The following is a 16,303-nucleotide window of genomic DNA, read 5'->3' as shown; positions in this document are numbered from 1 at the left end:
GCTTTCGATATATGACATAGCTCCTTAATTCCCTGCACTCGTTTTCCACATACTCCCAGCTGAGCCTGGGTATGCACTTTTATGAATAAAATATAGATATAATAACAGGCTGTAGTTCTCCATATTGAGCACTACCACTACGTATTCATGGATGGAGTCATTTTAGCTTTCATCTTAAAAAGCAATTTTCCAAGCTCTGACCCTGGATCCAGTATAAACTCCTAATCTTTAATCTAAAGGCACTTATGGTTTCTCTCTGTCCCACCTTTCCTGCTTATCTCCTGATGCAATCCAATACATGATCAAGAGATACTATAACTATTATAGTAATATTGCAGCAATAATAGTTAATATAAAAATAATACCATCATCATCATCATCATCATCATCATCTAAAGGATATGTTCATGCACATATATGGCCCTATGAGTCCATATCTGGCATATCCTTTAGTGTTTGTAGGTTCATGAATCAGTAAAGATCGCCAGATAAACAGTCCACTGCTACTTTGTCTATGTAAGCAACATCAAAAATGAGGTCTCAGAATTTAGGAAAGTTTTTTTTGGACTTCAATTGCTGACAAGCAATTCTATGGGTATAGTCCAAAAACAGTTTGTCCAAGTTTTGGGAAGCCAACGTCGAGTTGGCTCTTCTTAATGTGTGAAGATACTGTGCCCTCAAATAGCCAAGAAGGCTAACAGCTCATCCCTACATCAGATATCCCAAAATACATTTCCCTCTTTTTCATGGTGCATTGTATCCAGTTCTGGACCTTTTGTATAAATCTTTGTAAAACTCATGGAGCCATTCCACATTCAATTCACAGCACTGTAGCTAAAGAAAAACCAGCCTTTGCTATATGTGTCCATATATTTGCCAAAGCCATGCTCAAACTGTACCGTGTCTTTTATAGATGGGAGGTTTCCGGTAGATGTTACTCTCTGCAGCTGCTGGAGGCAAAAAGAAAGATAATGAAGAAAAGCAGGAGAAATAAAGAGAGTAGGAGCCAGAGAGTGTATGTAAGAGTTACAAGAGCCACCATATATGTGGGTATGTTTACCTGCCCACAATCGAATTGCCTACTTACTCCAATCCTCCCCCTTTTCCCACTAACCTTTCCAAAGTATTGTGGTAAAATCTGAGGCAGCCTTATTATTCTACATATCTGCAGAGCAGAAGCAGGTTGGGAGCTGGTTTGATGAGGAAGAAGGAATCAATCCTATTTGAAGTGATGTGCTAAGATAGAGAATGTGTTTGTGCACAAGAGGTCATGCTGTGAGCATGCTCACAATTAACAGCATGCAGAGTCAGGCAGGCATTTCTCCTTCTGGCACAGTTGGTGGCTTGCCTCAGTTCAAGAGAGACTTAATTTGTGTGGTGGTAATGGCTGTGACCTTGTTGCCTACAATGGGTATCAAGTGATTTATAAGTTGGCTCCATAGAGGCAATAGGGATGTAAAACCCTCCCCATCCTCACACAAAAGCAAAACAAGTCAGCCAAAATTTCTCCAAATGACAGAGAAGCAAAGCAAGCTGGGAAGGGAGCTACCCTACCAGTACAGAGACTTAGTTATGGGCTGAACTGGCGAGGCAGGCAGAAGGCCATCCATAAAAGACATCAGCACAAGCTAAAGCGCTATCCATCATTAGAGCACCATTGATGGCAGTGCCAATGACAGAAGGGAAAAGTGGCAGGGGAAATTTCAATTCACTTAAGTGGAATAAGGCTTGTCCTGATTTCAGTCCTGGGCTGGTGGTACAGAGGACTACATCATTCCCAAGTCTACTTGGTGTCCCTTCATTGCTCCAGAAAAAACACTGGGATGGGGAGCCCCTAGCAAATGTCCAGAAGTGTGGGCACTAACATGGACCTCGATTCAGAAGGTAAACAGCTGAATCTGGGCTTTACTGCAAGGGCATCTGTTGCCTGGCCTCATCCACAGTGAACAGTATGTGCTTCTGTTTGTTTCCTAAGTAGCCTGTACTTGTCTTTCTGGCCTGCTTAATCAATTGACACCAGCATACTGGATGTCAGTGAACATTCATATTAGGTATGTGTAGTTATATCAACAGGCTCTCAAAGCAGCAGCCCAGGTGTGGTTCTGGGTTCTGCCAGGTATGGACCTCAGGTGCTTAGAGTGAAGAATTGATTCTAGATTTATCTTGCAAGCAAAGCAGACTGCAAACTATGCAGGCAGACAACTGGGGAGAGCATATGTGTATCCACTTGTGTGCAGACAAGGGATAGGTGCTGACTACCCTCCCTCCTTGTAGGAGAGGTAGGGGGTGGCCCTTACCTGATGGCCCCTGGAGTCTCTGCTGGAGGGGAGCAGCCATCTGGCAAGCCCAAAGAAATCTGGGAGAAGGGTGCGGCGGGCCCTGAGGGGAGCAGGAGGAGTATAAGATAAATTATCTGTCAAGGATGGGTGTAGAAGAGCAGCTAGCTGACAGACAAGTTTTGCCCTGTGACCCTTGAGGAAAGAGAAAGGAAGGAAAGGAATAGGAGGACCTTTTCTTTCTACAGGAGGGAGAAACTGTAGGGTTTGGGTGAAAGCGGGTGTCAGAGGAGACAAGGTAAATGCTGCAGGTCTTGTTTATGGATGGCCTCTCTCATGCGTATGTATTTCGCTGTTGCTAGCATACTCTAAGCTGGCAATAGCACTACTCATGCAATATACACGTTTGGAACATGCATACATGCCAAAAAGAGGACACAGCGCTCCTTCACAGGCTGGCCAGAGGCCTCCAGAGCCTACCTGGAATGTGGAAATGCTTAGGAGCTTGGTATGAGGTTGGAGTAGAAGACCTCACATCTAACTGGCTATAGTAGGGGGAGCTGCGCCCACTCTCTGTCCCTTGAAAGAGCAGATTGGAGAGAGCAGCAGAGGAAGAAAGAGAGAGGCAGATGAAAATTGATGTTAAAAAAGCAGCCTTGTTAGAAGAGTAGCAAGCCACCTGTGAATCAATTATGGGGATGCATGGATGAAGGGGGTGGTGGTAGTGATGATGATAGTGACAGTGACTCCTATATGCACCATGGTGAGGGATCAGTGTTGGGATCACAGATGAACAGGAGCGAGAGGAAACATTCCGCAATGCATGTCCCCAGTTGCAGTTCTAAACCCATTTCCAGAAACACTTAGTGGTACAGAGTTCAGCAACAACTGCACCAGGTGCTTCATTTTAGCAAAGTAGTGGTTCTGATGAGCCTGAAGACCCTTTTGTTGGACATGCTTCTATATGTGTATTTTTTTTGCCACATTCTGAATATATCATATCAAAATCCAATGCTGGTTGTGTTCATGCTAAAGAAGAATCCCCTAGCACCTCTCTCTGTGTGCATATGAGTCCCATGGCATCCGTTGCTTCCCACATCATCCGCTCCTTTCCAAGTCAGCTCTAACATGGAGTTATCATTTTGGACTTTCCACAGAGGAAAGGAAGATGGTATATGCACAGTGGAGTGAAGTCCCAATAACGAACACTCATCTGTATCCTGAGAATGGACCACAAAATAGTTGGCTGCTTGTCTAACATTCTGTCAAGAAATGGTCCAATAAAACACAGGAAATGATTTGGGAGGTGTATGTCATTTTTGACCTCCTTCCCTCTCAACCACCCTCCAAAGATAAGGCTTCACAATGCAAACTCTCTGGGAAAGGAAAGATGTTCTAGTGCTGAATGTCTCTTGTGGAGAAATGTGTACATCCTGGAGATGATGCTGCAACGACGTTTTCGGTTTCACACAGGCACTCCGCTGAATCCTGAGGGAAAGAGCCTTTTGTTGGACATGCTTCTATCTGCCCTTACCTGAGCGGTAATAATGATGTGGAGAACGTGGGATGGTGGGGGACATGCCTTGACGACTATAGGTGGGGGAGTCAATGTAGCCAGGGCTGGAAGCTCGCCTTTGCCGGAGGTCCATGCTTTCATAAATGTCCTGGAAAAGTAAGAGTACCGATAAGCAGACACCCTGCTTGTGCAATAGAGGTGTTACAGTTATGCATCTGGGGTCTGTGTCACAAAATCCCAGCCTTCTTTTACTTTTATTCTAGGTAGTCTCTTTTCTTTTTCAGCTGAGGGCAGCACCTATGGTGTGCAGGGTTGTCAGACCAAACATGGGAGTGTACTCAAGCACCTTTAATGGTTGAGTAGAAGAAGGAATTTCAGAAGGTGTTGCTTGATACTTGGATATATGAGAAACAACACCTCCTAAAAACCCTTTCCTGTATAATCATTAAATATACAGGAGTCATCTCCAGTTTACATTCTGTCAGCCCTAGTTGTGTGTGTATGTCTTCAAGGTATGTATGTGTGTGTGTGTTAACATCAGAAGGACAATGTGTATTATCACGACTACTCTTAATTTAATATCATCAGAGGTGGCTTTCTACAGTGGCTTAGTAGCACTCTCTAGCAGGATGCAATGGGATCTCCTTGGCCCAGCCTTCAGGGAATGCTTTTTCAGCTCTGACTTTACAAGTGCTGGCCACACAAGCCCGCATGCTGTACTGGCAATGTTGCATGATTACCTGAGAATATGGAGACAAAGTTCCCAGAGACTAGAAGCGACAAGAGACGAGATACAAGCCATGAGGGAATGAAGAGTAAGGAAAAGAAAGAGAAGGAAAATGATTACAAGTTGACATGACTGCTCAGGGCAACATAATTCATCTTCCCCCAAGTTCCTGTCTCCTTAGCAGAACAAAAAACTTATTAGAGTTGTCAGGGGGGGCTCAGGAAATCTGGGAGAAAAACAGGCAAAATGACCATAAAGAAGAAGTAGACTACAAGTTCCTCCCATGTAACTGTGAGAAAAACAATAAAAGAACAGAGCCAGCATTTCTCTTCCCTACAAATATATAGCTGTTATTGATTTTCAGAACTCATGTAGTGAGTGTTAGTCTCTACCCATTCCCTTTCCACCATCACTACATTTAGTACTTTTGTTTATAACGATGTGGCGTGTCCCCTATATGTAAAAACACTAGCACCTAATAATAATTCTTGAATAGAACTTAAAATGAACCAATTTCTGTAAAATGTAGACAACACGTCAGAGTGTATTGCACTCAATTCAAGGAGTTCCCTCCTTTTCCTACTACTACGAGAGATCAGCCTGCTGAGGAAGGAGGGCAGGCAGGAAGGTACTAGCATTAGGCAGAGAAGGGCAAATATCTAAGGCAGTAGTTAAGTGGGAGACAGCAACTGCAACCTTCTGATTGTATTTCCCAAGACTTTATTGATTTCATTTATTGATAGAACTCTGTGTCCCACATTACCTTACACCCCCAGAACAAGCCTACTGTTTTCAAGGATCTTTTCAGACATCACAGTTATAGTGTTCTGATTCCACTTTAACTGTCATGACAACATCCTATGGAATCCTGGGATTTGCAGTTTAGGAAGAGGCATTCATAAGCTTTAGTGCTTCATCAAAGCACAAATTACCAGACTTCTCTAGGCTGCTGAAGTAGAATCACAGATACATAGTTTGAAAGGTCCCCAGGTGTAATGTAAGGACATATCCTATTGTCAGAGTTGAAGAAAGATTCAACTGTCAGTCAGGCTATTTCATGTATATGAAAGGGTGACAACAGCAGGGTGGTGGGACACAATCGTGTCCTTTGCTTCAGAAAGCAAAATATCTTGGGCCATTTGATAGGAGTTTGGCACATTAATTTGGTAAATGAGCATGAGCATCACAAATTTAATGTATCAATGACATCTATAAATTCAGACACAAAAAATAGATAGGTATTAACCACTTGAGGAAAAAGTGGTCCTGGCCCAGATCTCTGTTTCCTCTTAGGCTGTTGCTTTTCCTCCATGAAACACCAAGTGCCATTAGCTTGTTGAAAGGAGGAACATCCCAATGCATGAAATGAATGTGAAAATATGTGGTGGCATGTCCCTTTTTGAAAAGTCAAAATGACACTCTTCACCAAGTTGAAGTGCAATCAGAATAGGATCAAACACAGCACAATTCAATTTAGTGCAAACCAGATAAAGTTGCCCTGTGCTAATCTGCAAGTGGGGACTGCTTGTACCCCAGAGTCCACTTTCCATAAAACTGATGGACTGAAGTTTCACTTGCTAAATATTGCTGCCTGGACCTTTGTAAGGATTCATAAGCTGCCTTCTGCATTTCATACACATGTTGAATGCTAGATGTTTTAAATGGCTAATGACTTGAGTTCCCTCTGTATCAAACATTCCTTTCATTTCACTGCCATGTTGATACCACCCACTTCTTTAGCAGAAACCTGTAGGCTGGACCAGTTTAGAGCAGTCCTATTCCTTCTTTGTTGCCTTCCACCCACAAACTAAAGCAAAAACTGCTGTTAATAATGGAATGTAGGACAACCAGATTCAGCCAAAGGCCATAACTTCAACTATATCACTAAATGAGTCAGGCACATGCATAGCAGATCTGCCACATTTATTTTAGGGCTACCAAGATGCCTGCGCATCTTCTTGCTCATCAAGGATGTTAGAACATTCTGGAGCAAGGCTGAAGAGAAAGCCTTCATCATAACAGACACCGAGATATCATTCTTTGAGAATCCCAAGAAAGACTTCTTTTTTGCACCACTTACATTGCATTTTAATAAAAACTGAATTTCTATATCTTATCCCTGGACACACAATATGATTTCAAAGCAATATGCCTTTTCCACATGTTTCCCAACAACAGAACCAGGATCCCCATATCATGTCTTTCTCTGGAATATTTTCAACGTATAAACAAGATTGCGGTATGGTAATAACTTGCTTGGCTGTTTCTTTTTTGGAATGTGAGAGATGTATCATGGATCTCAAGTCATCCTATAGACGTATAGCCATAGGACAGCTATTCTTAAACTCTGGTCCTCCAGATGTTTTGAACTTCAGTGCTCAAAATCTCTGACCATTGGCCAAAATGACAGCGGCTTCCATGAGGAAATCCAAAACACATGCAGGACCAGAGTTTGGGAATCACTGATATTATTATTATTATTATTATTATTATTATTATTATTATTATTATTATTATTATTATTAGACATGGATTAGGTTCTGATTATTTCACAGCTCTTATTGTGCCCCTGTGTCCATGGTGAAATGGCTGAGAAGCTGTACCTCCCCATAGCTATATCTCTCCAATGTCTCGTCCGACGTATATCTGTGATAGGGCTCATAGGAAATGAGGTCAGGACGCTGCACCTCGTAGATGGCTTTAATCTTGGGAAGAGCAGCCAGGTCTTTGTAATTAAGGATCTGATTATCCACTTTAGCCTAAGGAAAGGGAAAGACACAGATAGACGAACACAGAAAGAAAAGAAATGGGAACTGGCGATGCCGGGGAGAGAGGGCACAGTTGGAATATACAGGTGGAGTGCATCATCATCAGAGCAAACCAAAATGGAGAAATACAAGAAAGGGGAAGATCACATTTTGTAGGAGGTGACAGAACTTTACTTCTGTAAATGAGACAACAGTGGAAAGGGAGCAGTAGGATCAGGACTGAAATTAACTTCATGAATAGGCATCAGAGTCCTTCAGTCAGGTAATGCTCAAAGAAGTTATGTTAATATCAGAACTCTTTGGCAGTTAGACAATCAGAAAAGGGCACAGACATTACAGGCTGGACTTGTACCATAAGACTGTCGGTCTTTACAGACCCATAGATTGGGGAAGAAGATTCCCAGGCAGTAAGAATCCAGTTTACAACAGCTACATAAGTGTCTTAGATAACATTTTCTTATCACCCCTCTCAGGACCCCAGGACACACCATCCCATGTGCACTTTTAGAAACTGCAAGGCCACATGCCAGGGAAGTATACTTACACAAATGACTCGGTTGGGGGAGCCAATGCTGGAGCCAGGCGGGGATATGGAAGTTTCTGACGTTCTTCTGTGCTGTGTACACAGGAAAGGGCATACTGGGTTATCAACTTGTCCTCTATAAAACCTGCACCACTGAAGAAAACATCACAAATAGCTCTGACCTGAGCAAGGAGCATGTCTTTAGTACTGCCAGAGATATAGAGCTTGAAAAAAAAAAGCTTTTCTACACGTTCCAGGATTTCCCAGTCAAGTTGGCTGAGTTTTTCAGGGAATTATCATTATAAAACAATACGTAACAAGTATTAAAAGAAATATTATGAGCCCTGCAAAAATTTTTGCATGTCTTCTAATATTTCTTCTTTTTAAGCACCTTAATATCTGGATGTGTTGCATCATACTTAGCCATTTTAATTCTCTTCACTACTTGTGATTTATCTGAACAGTTCTGACTCTAACAACCCAGCCATTTTGCATTAATTAAATTATTCTGAAATGTTATCATATGCTGTGATGTATACCTTCATCAACTACTTGCAGTCTGAATTCTCAAAGGTCTAATGAGAAATTTCAGAGAATACAAGGCTATCATCAACTCATGTTCCACATTCCTCACCCATCCAGACAACAACGTTTTCCTCTGGCCATGTTTGTTAACAGAAAACATGACTTGACAGTGTCCATTTCCCACCAGTCCTTTGGTTATTTTGGGGTGGGTAGTGGGTGGGAGGGAAATGCTGAATGCATCTGGAAATACCTTTGCTGGGGAAGGACATGTTACAAAAGAGATCTGTTGCTATCACCTGACATTTTAAACCATGTAGTAGTCTTGCAATCCCTGAGCCAATCAGTGTTAATACTACACATGTCAAAATTAACTGTTAACTCAGTAGTCACCTTGCAGAATATTTTAGCAGTGCTAATAAAATCATATTGAATCTAAAAAGAGAGCCCCCACTCTCTCATGAAACCACTAACACAAACCTCTAATTTCATGTAATGCAGGTGATAATGGTCCCAACTGGAATACCTATCCTTTTCTAGTCACAGTCCTTAGAATACAGAATGCAACAACAGGTTTAGCTAGCAGGGGCTAAGAACAGACTGACACTAATTTCACTGAGCCAGTACTCTTGATTCCCCCCCCCCCCCCCCCCGGGACAACATCAGCAGCCAACTTGTTATTTAGTTCCAGACTAAATAAGAACTTTATCTTGATCCATAGTGTGGGGTTAAAGAACCTTATTTCATGTAAATGGAAATATGACTCTGAGACAGAAACAAGAGGCAAATGGTAACCCATTTTGCAGCAAAGCGTGATCAAGATTGTTTATCCAACCATTTTAACTACAATGCTATTCTGGCCAGAAAGATGGCAGCTGCAGGCCATAAAGAAGATGATGACAGCTCTTTCACAGCTTATGTACTAAGTGAGTTTGTTGTGGATACACAGTGCGCAGCTGTGTGCAGCATTCACCAGCAAGTAACAGACACATGCCAGGGAACCATGGCCAAATGCAGTTCCATGGCAAGTATACAATGTGCAGCCTGACAGTGTCTGGAATTGCAGACCTCTCTGTGGTATTTTAAATGTTTGCTATAAAAGCAGACACCAATGTAACAAACATAACAGCTGTGTAGGGTATGAGGACTCAAGACAAAGGATTTAGGGCCCTTCCACACAGCCATATAACCCAGAATATCAAGGCAGACAATCCACAATATCTGCTTTGAACTGGGGTATCTGAGTCCACGCTACCATATAATTCAGTGCAATGTGCATTTTATACAGCTGTGAGGAAGGGGCCTTAAATCCATTGTTATGATACAGCTTCCTTGGTTATAAAAGCTTCAAAGATGCAGATGCCTGAATCTTAGGCCCCTTCTACACTGACATATAAAATCCAAATTATCTGCTTTGAACTGGATTATATGGCCGTGTAGACTAAAATAATCCAGTTCAAATCAAATGATGTGGATTTTCTGCTTTAATAACCTGGATTACCTAGTAGTGTAGAAGGGACCTATCCTGCAAGATAAAAATCCTGCAAGATAAAATTCAAACTTCTTCTTCTCCCACAATTGCTACTCTTTCAAAACAAGTAAGGCTCCTTCCACACATCTGTATAATCCAGTGCAAAGCAGATATTGTGGATTATCTGCCTTGATATTCTGGGTTATATGTCTGTGTGGAAGAGCCCTAAACCTGGCTCCTTTTTAGTGTGAAATATCCTCCTGCTTTTAGGTATCATGATGGCTGCTCAAGTTCTCCTGCCCAGCCAACCCCAGTTCCATTTTACCTTTAGTTTTTTTTCTGCTCTTGCTGCTTGTTTGCATATGGGATGCCACACTTCTGACCCTGGAACAAAGGAGAATGTGTTGCAATTATATGCTGTCCAACAGGAAAGATAATCTACATACAGTACTCAGGCTTAAAAATGCAATACAGTTTGCCCTTCATATCCATAGATCATGTACCCACAGATTCAAACATCCATGGCTTGAAAATACATTTTTTAAAAATTCAAAAAGCAAACTTTGATTTTGTCATTTTATATGAGGAGCACCATTTTATTATGCCACTGTGTGGGATCTGGGAATCCAGGGATTTTGATATCCATGACAGGTTCTGGAAAAATCCAAATCACAGCAGGTACCAAGGGCCCACAGCATACATCTCCATGACTATGGTACATCACAAATTATTAAAGGGTGGAAATTAAATAAAGGCATTTCCAGATAGAGGACTCCTCACATTAAAAATTAGACATTACTTTTCACAGAGAACAGATAAGCAGTAGGTGGGAGGCAGTGGCTTCACAAAAAGAGCAGTAATCTGAAGCCCCCATAAAGTATAATGATGCTGTGATGAAAGCTCATCTGTAATCCACTCAAGGGCCATTTAGTTTAACATCTAACTACAGAAAGTAGTATTGCCTGCATCCAATTTTGTAACTGATGCAAATCAGAGAAAGAGAAACCAGCACTAAAATGCCTCAGCGGTAGTGCAGCTGTCTAAATCAAGCAAACGATTCAAATCTTGGATACCTGTCAACTGAGCACTAGTCCTTCTCAAGTTATGGTGCTTATGAGTAAAATTAAAGATTGGACACTTTCTGGGCAAATGAGATGCCACTTTTGAATACCTGTGCAAAATGAAACACACAGCAGTTGGCTCCCATTCTATACCACCCCACAACATGCTACTGGCACACCTTCACACTTCCAGACAGTTTCTGGTTTCCCATGTTTGGTGGCAAAATACTGGAACAAGGTGGTGGATAAATTCATGAGATTATTTCATGTAATATTCAAGGATATTACATAAAATCATCCCATTCCCTTCTTGTGGATGGTTAACATAGCTGGCAGCATTGCCTGTGGCAGGTGGTAGTAAAAGGTTTCAGCAACACAGGGCTATAAAGAATAAAAGGATGAATTAAAAGCATCAAATGGAGAAGTAGACCTATGTTGCTCTCCAGGGTCTTCTAATAATCTGGGATCAGCTTTGAATTAAAGCTAGTGCATACAATAAAAACACACGGGATACTTGGGCATAGAGATTCTGTGTGTGTATGCACACATACAGTATATTCATAAAATGTCAGCTCTTGATCAGATTTGGATGCTAATTTTTAAAGGTAAGTTCAAATTGCCCTTCCCACCCTTGTCTCTGCTTTCATGGTTGTCTGATGGGAAGAAGGAAGGAAAGAAGAGAGAGAGAAGAGCTTTTAGACTTAGTGATGACAGTGCATGCCATTGATTTCTGGGGTTTATTGATTTTCCTAAGATCCTTCCACCTTAATGGTGTGGTCAAAGGAACATGCCTTCAGCTGGAAATGAAAAGAAGGATGCTAGGAACAGAAACAACACTAACTGTGTAATATGATTCCATATGCTTCACTTCTGTGGCTGTATGATTCTCTCAGGATCATGGTTATTGCTTTGGGCCTCAAATCTAGCTATTACTGGCTACTGATAAAGGTCAAAGCAAGATCACACACTTTTACATTTCAGTTACAAAGTGCCTTGTGTGGTTTGAATATGCTTCTGCCTACCTATCTTTACAAAGACATCATCAAAACTGCCAGACAGATTATTGGAAAAAGCATAAAGTCCTCATAGTCTCCAACATAACAGTGAAAGAGCTGTCTTTGCAGTCAACAAACTCATCACACATAACAGACTCCATCAGAAAGCCAGTGCCTGTTTTATTAGCCTGTTAAGACTCATGTGCAGACTGCAAGAGATGAGCATTAATTTTGCCGAGTTCATTTCACTGGACCTGAGTTCATTTCACTGGGCACACTTTAGACAAGTAACTTCTTGGACAAGAAGTCTCACTGTTCTCCAGGTATTATAGCCACTTTCCATGGTGGCTGGGAAACAGGGGAGTTCAAGAATAAATGTTTGACATTCTGCCTACAAAAGAAATCATGCCTATAAAGGCCACAGTGTTTTCTTCGTGCCACAAGTCCCTTTGTGGCAGCATGCAGACTACATCATCAAGTTGATCTGTTGGGAGTGCACAGGGGGTTGGATTGCACAGCCCTTGTGGGCCCTTGTATCTATGATTCTGTTTCATATCACTATTGTATCCAATGCCAATAAGCCAGGGATCAGCATCTACTGAGCATTAGTGTGGTAAAGAATGGGATGCTAGGTACACTGGGTATAAATGTACACCCAACAGGCAGATTGTGATAATAGTTTTTTCCAAGAAAAACATCCAATCATTCAGACAAAAATATTTCTATTGGTTAAAAAAGTAAATTGAATATACTTGTCAAGAGTCAGACGCCAGTTAATATACAAAACAAAGTTTATTCCGAAGATAAGCCAAAAAATAACATAAACACAGGAAATATCCTTGAAACACTTCACTTTTCAGTGTTTCGAGAGTAGATTGGACAATAATAACTCAAAAACGAGCCACGCTAATTTCCCATGCTGGCATTCAATAAAAAACTAAATAACGCTTCAATTCAGCTTTGGAAAACAAATAGAGTTAATTGCTGGAAAATAAACAAACTAGAAAAGCAGTAAAGCTGCTTCCACGGTGCAGATAAGCCGAGAGCCTCAAAGGGATGATGAATAGCTGTCGTCAGAAGAATCCAAGGTCAGGTCAGGAGGCAGCAGAAATTCCGAAAGACAAACCAATAGTCAGAAGCCAGGAGTAGCCGTCAGACAGAGGGCGTAGACAGAAGCCAGGTCAAATTCAATCCAAAGCCCGAAGAGGGTGCAGTCATCCAAAACAGGTCCACGATAAGACACAGCGAGAGCCAAGCCAGATGGTATCAGCAGATCCGAATCACAGTCCAAGTCCAGAAACACAGAGATCCCAATGGCGCCTCAGCAACACCTTGCCACACGCAAAGTGCAGTGGCCAAACATTCCCATTTTATTCCCCTTCCTCCTGGGTGACCAAACACTCACACCCAAACACCAGGTGTCCCAAATCTACTCAGAGTCTGAACTCCACACAGCTAGAGCTCGTGGATCTGGAGTACCTAGCAATTCGTCGGAGTCCCAATCATCCTGCCCATGAACACTTAAAGAACCATCCTCCCTTCTCCAAGCATCCCAATTGGGATCAGCTCCTGCAGAAACCCGAGGTTCAGAAGTATCCATAAGCCCCAAATCCCCAGATATCTCCGGTGGCTGTGCCCATTCAGTGCCCGCTTCCCCAGCCACCACCTGTTCCTCAGCATCCATTTCCCCATCTGAATCTTCCTCAGAAGATGTGATGCCTCATGGGCCTTGTAGTCCTGTTCCTGGTACTATTGTGGCAGATGAAGATGAAAACATGGGGTTTTCGCCGGTGCAACAAGAGCCGGAGTCTCTTCACCTGCCGGATGTTGACGTTTGCCCTCAAGAATTCAGTAAACCAGGCCTTGGGCAGTACTCCCCTCCGTTTCCCAGGAAGGAATCTTATTCTAGAGATAGGGGAGTTAGAGAAGCTAATCGGAGAAGCCTGAGAATCGCTGCCAAACAACTGGCTGATTAAGTCTGCTTCCCTTGGGAAATTCTAAGGAGTCTTGCATCTGGACAGAGTGGGTTTCGCTCCTCGTTCTCTAGGGAAAGAGTTTGTTGGCGGGAAAACGAGACCCAATATAGGGGTTTGGCGCGAGAGATTCTTGCGGAGTCAATTGATCAGCTTCAGGAGAGAGATCGTGTGTGGACTTCGTAACCCCAGTTCCTTGTTTCCCGGACCAAGCTTTCAAGCCTTTGCCTTGCCTTGCGGTTTAACCACGGACCCTGCTCCACGCTTCATGTTTTGCCTTGTCTCCAGTCACGGACCTAGTCAAGAATCAAGTTTATTTCCAGCCTTGTTGTCAAGCTTCATTGGACTCTAAGACTCTGTCATTTCCCCACACTATTGCTTGGCAAAAGTGTGGGTTTCGGTCAAGTGGATTAAAACTTTGAACTCTAATATCATTTATTGGACAATACATTTTTGGACTATATTTGACCTCATTTGAAAGGTCTGCTTCTGAACTATATTCTTCACTTGTTTTTATTGCTTTTATATATTTTCTTAATAAAGATATTAGATAGAGACTGGCCTCCGTGTAAGGTTATTGGTGCCCAGCAGCCAGGGATCTGACAGAAGATTCCCCATATAGCTCTCTAAGTCGCTTCCTGCGCAACTCCTCCAGTGAACCCTCATCACGAGGGTTTTTTCTTCCTCTCCGAATTCCATCACCATCAACCATAATCCCCGAAGGCGCAGTCACAACAATACTGATTTGATTTCATGATAGATTTTTTTTTTAAAAAAAGAGAGAAATGAAGGAATGTATCTGAACACATATATGCCAACATTAACCTGGAATAGTTCATGTATCTTCCAGATTTAGCTTCTATAAGTCAGCCTTAAAACTATTATCAGCAGCCATTTACTGTGAGAGTAAGGCTTTGGATACTTATCCTGGATTATTACTGAAATGAATCTTACAACATGGCAGTATATACATAAGCCAGTGGATTCAACTAAAAAGTACATCATACAAGTTAATGAACACTACTTAAGAAGTTACAGAAAGGAAGGCCACAATGTAATCTATAATAAAAATGGGAAGAATGTAGGAAAAAGGGGGAAAAAATTCCATCAGGCTTTGTTCTTTTCTGGAAACATACCATTCACCCACCCTCTTGTGCACCTTCTCCCCACATGCATACATATTCCCACTTTTTTGGAACCATACCTCCAAGCTCATTTGGTTTGCTACAGCAACAGGTGCCACTTGCAGGCAAGTTAAAGGCAAGATAACCAGGTGCAATAGTTCAGGAGGTAGTTTAACCTTTATTTGTACCCCTATTACAGTGACAGGGTTTCTCATAAATGCCAGATTGCCTGACAGGCCAATGTGACACTAATGACACACCAACTCCCTCACAGTGATCTGTCAATTGACACCCCATACAGAAAGCGGCCCATCCCTAACCCCACAGTGAATGCAGTGTTGGGGTGGGAAGGACACAACCCTGCAATTAATGCCAGCGGGCAGAGAGTAATTAGTGAGTCAGGGTGACAAGCACCTAAAGGTTGAATAAGGGACAAACAGGGTTTCTCACTATGCTGAAAATAGATCTATAGCAGCTAAGTACCCTGTGTTCATACAGAAACCCAATAATTTCTTCATTTTTCATTCCATATCCCCTCAAGGTATGGAGTTGAGCTGAGTATTTTGCAATCAGAACATCTAAAGAAGCTTGCCTTGGGGGGCGGGGATTAATCACAGGGCCTCTGTTTGCAAATCTCCCGACGCTTCTTGAAATGAGACTGATAATATTCATCTGTATTTCATGCAATGCGCACTGAAGATTAATCAGTATATCTTGAAGGAAATCTAGACTATGTCATGACAAAGGACTCAGCAACCTTCAGAGATACAGTGTACAGCTCTCATGTCACGGGCATGTGAAATACTAAAAGTGCAAATTCTTAATACCCCAATTGTCTATCTAGTTTGGATGGTTGTAGATAGCCAAAGTGCTGTTCCTACCTGTGAGGTACATCTCTTCTCCTTCCGTGAACATCTGGTGGCAACGCACACATCTGGCACAAGTGGGGTGATAATGCTTCCCTCCTGCCTAAAAGAATCAGTGAGAAAACACAGCTTTTAGACAGACAGAACTGGTGATCTCCCTGATAACTGGCTTGTTTCTTAAGTATTTTTAAGTGAACCCCACCCTCAACCTGGACCAAATCAAAATGTGGCTCACAATCAGAATAAAACTAGAAATATAAAATATATAATATCTAAAAGCAATTTTAATTCTCAAAAAAACCTATCCCCAACTCAAGCAGCAAGACAGAGAGGGGGGGAGAAGGGGGAGGGGGCGCCAAAATCTCAGTTTGTCTGATGATATGGCAGGCCCTATAACGAGACCTTTGTCCAGTGATGAATTGAGCTTGGTGATTTCACATATTGCTGCCCCTAGCCTTTCCAGAAGTAACAGAAGTCACAG

The 16,303-nt window shown here is 42.1% G+C and overlaps 1 protein-coding gene across 11 annotated transcripts in view; it reads right to left on the bottom strand.

The window, feature by feature from the left end:
- Nucleotides 1-16,303, bottom strand: part of ablim3 (actin binding LIM protein family member 3) — a 185,123-nt gene that overhangs the window by 17,575 nt on the left and 151,245 nt on the right. For 4 of the 11 annotated variants that reach the window (XR_010002803.1, XR_010002804.1, XR_010002806.1 and 1 more), the window contains exons 7-14: nt 15,838-15,925; nt 10,129-10,187; nt 7,832-7,903; nt 7,123-7,278; nt 4,533-4,562; nt 3,811-3,940; nt 2,757-2,855; nt 900-950 (exon numbers count right to left, since the gene is read on the bottom strand). Coding sequence is in view for 1 of the 11 variants with exons in the window: in XM_062970447.1 (XP_062826517.1) it covers nt 900-947; nt 2,757-2,855; nt 3,811-3,940; nt 4,533-4,562; nt 7,123-7,278; nt 7,832-7,903; nt 10,129-10,187; nt 15,838-15,925 (682 nt within the window). In the remaining 10 variants the exon portion in view is untranslated. The remainder of the gene's footprint in view (nt 1-899; nt 951-2,756; nt 2,856-3,810; nt 3,941-4,532; nt 4,563-7,122; nt 7,279-7,831; nt 7,904-10,128; nt 10,188-15,837; nt 15,926-16,303) is intronic. The other 7 variants (XR_010002807.1, XM_062970447.1, XR_010002809.1 and 4 more) reach the window with 5 other exon arrangements.

Source organism: Anolis carolinensis, chromosome 2 (assembly GCF_035594765.1).
Source record: "Anolis carolinensis isolate JA03-04 chromosome 2, rAnoCar3.1.pri, whole genome shotgun sequence".
NCBI lineage: Eukaryota > Metazoa > Chordata > Lepidosauria > Squamata > Dactyloidae > Anolis > Anolis carolinensis.
Note: the sequence above shows the minus strand (reverse complement) of the source record. Positions and strands in the feature narration are given on the sequence as shown.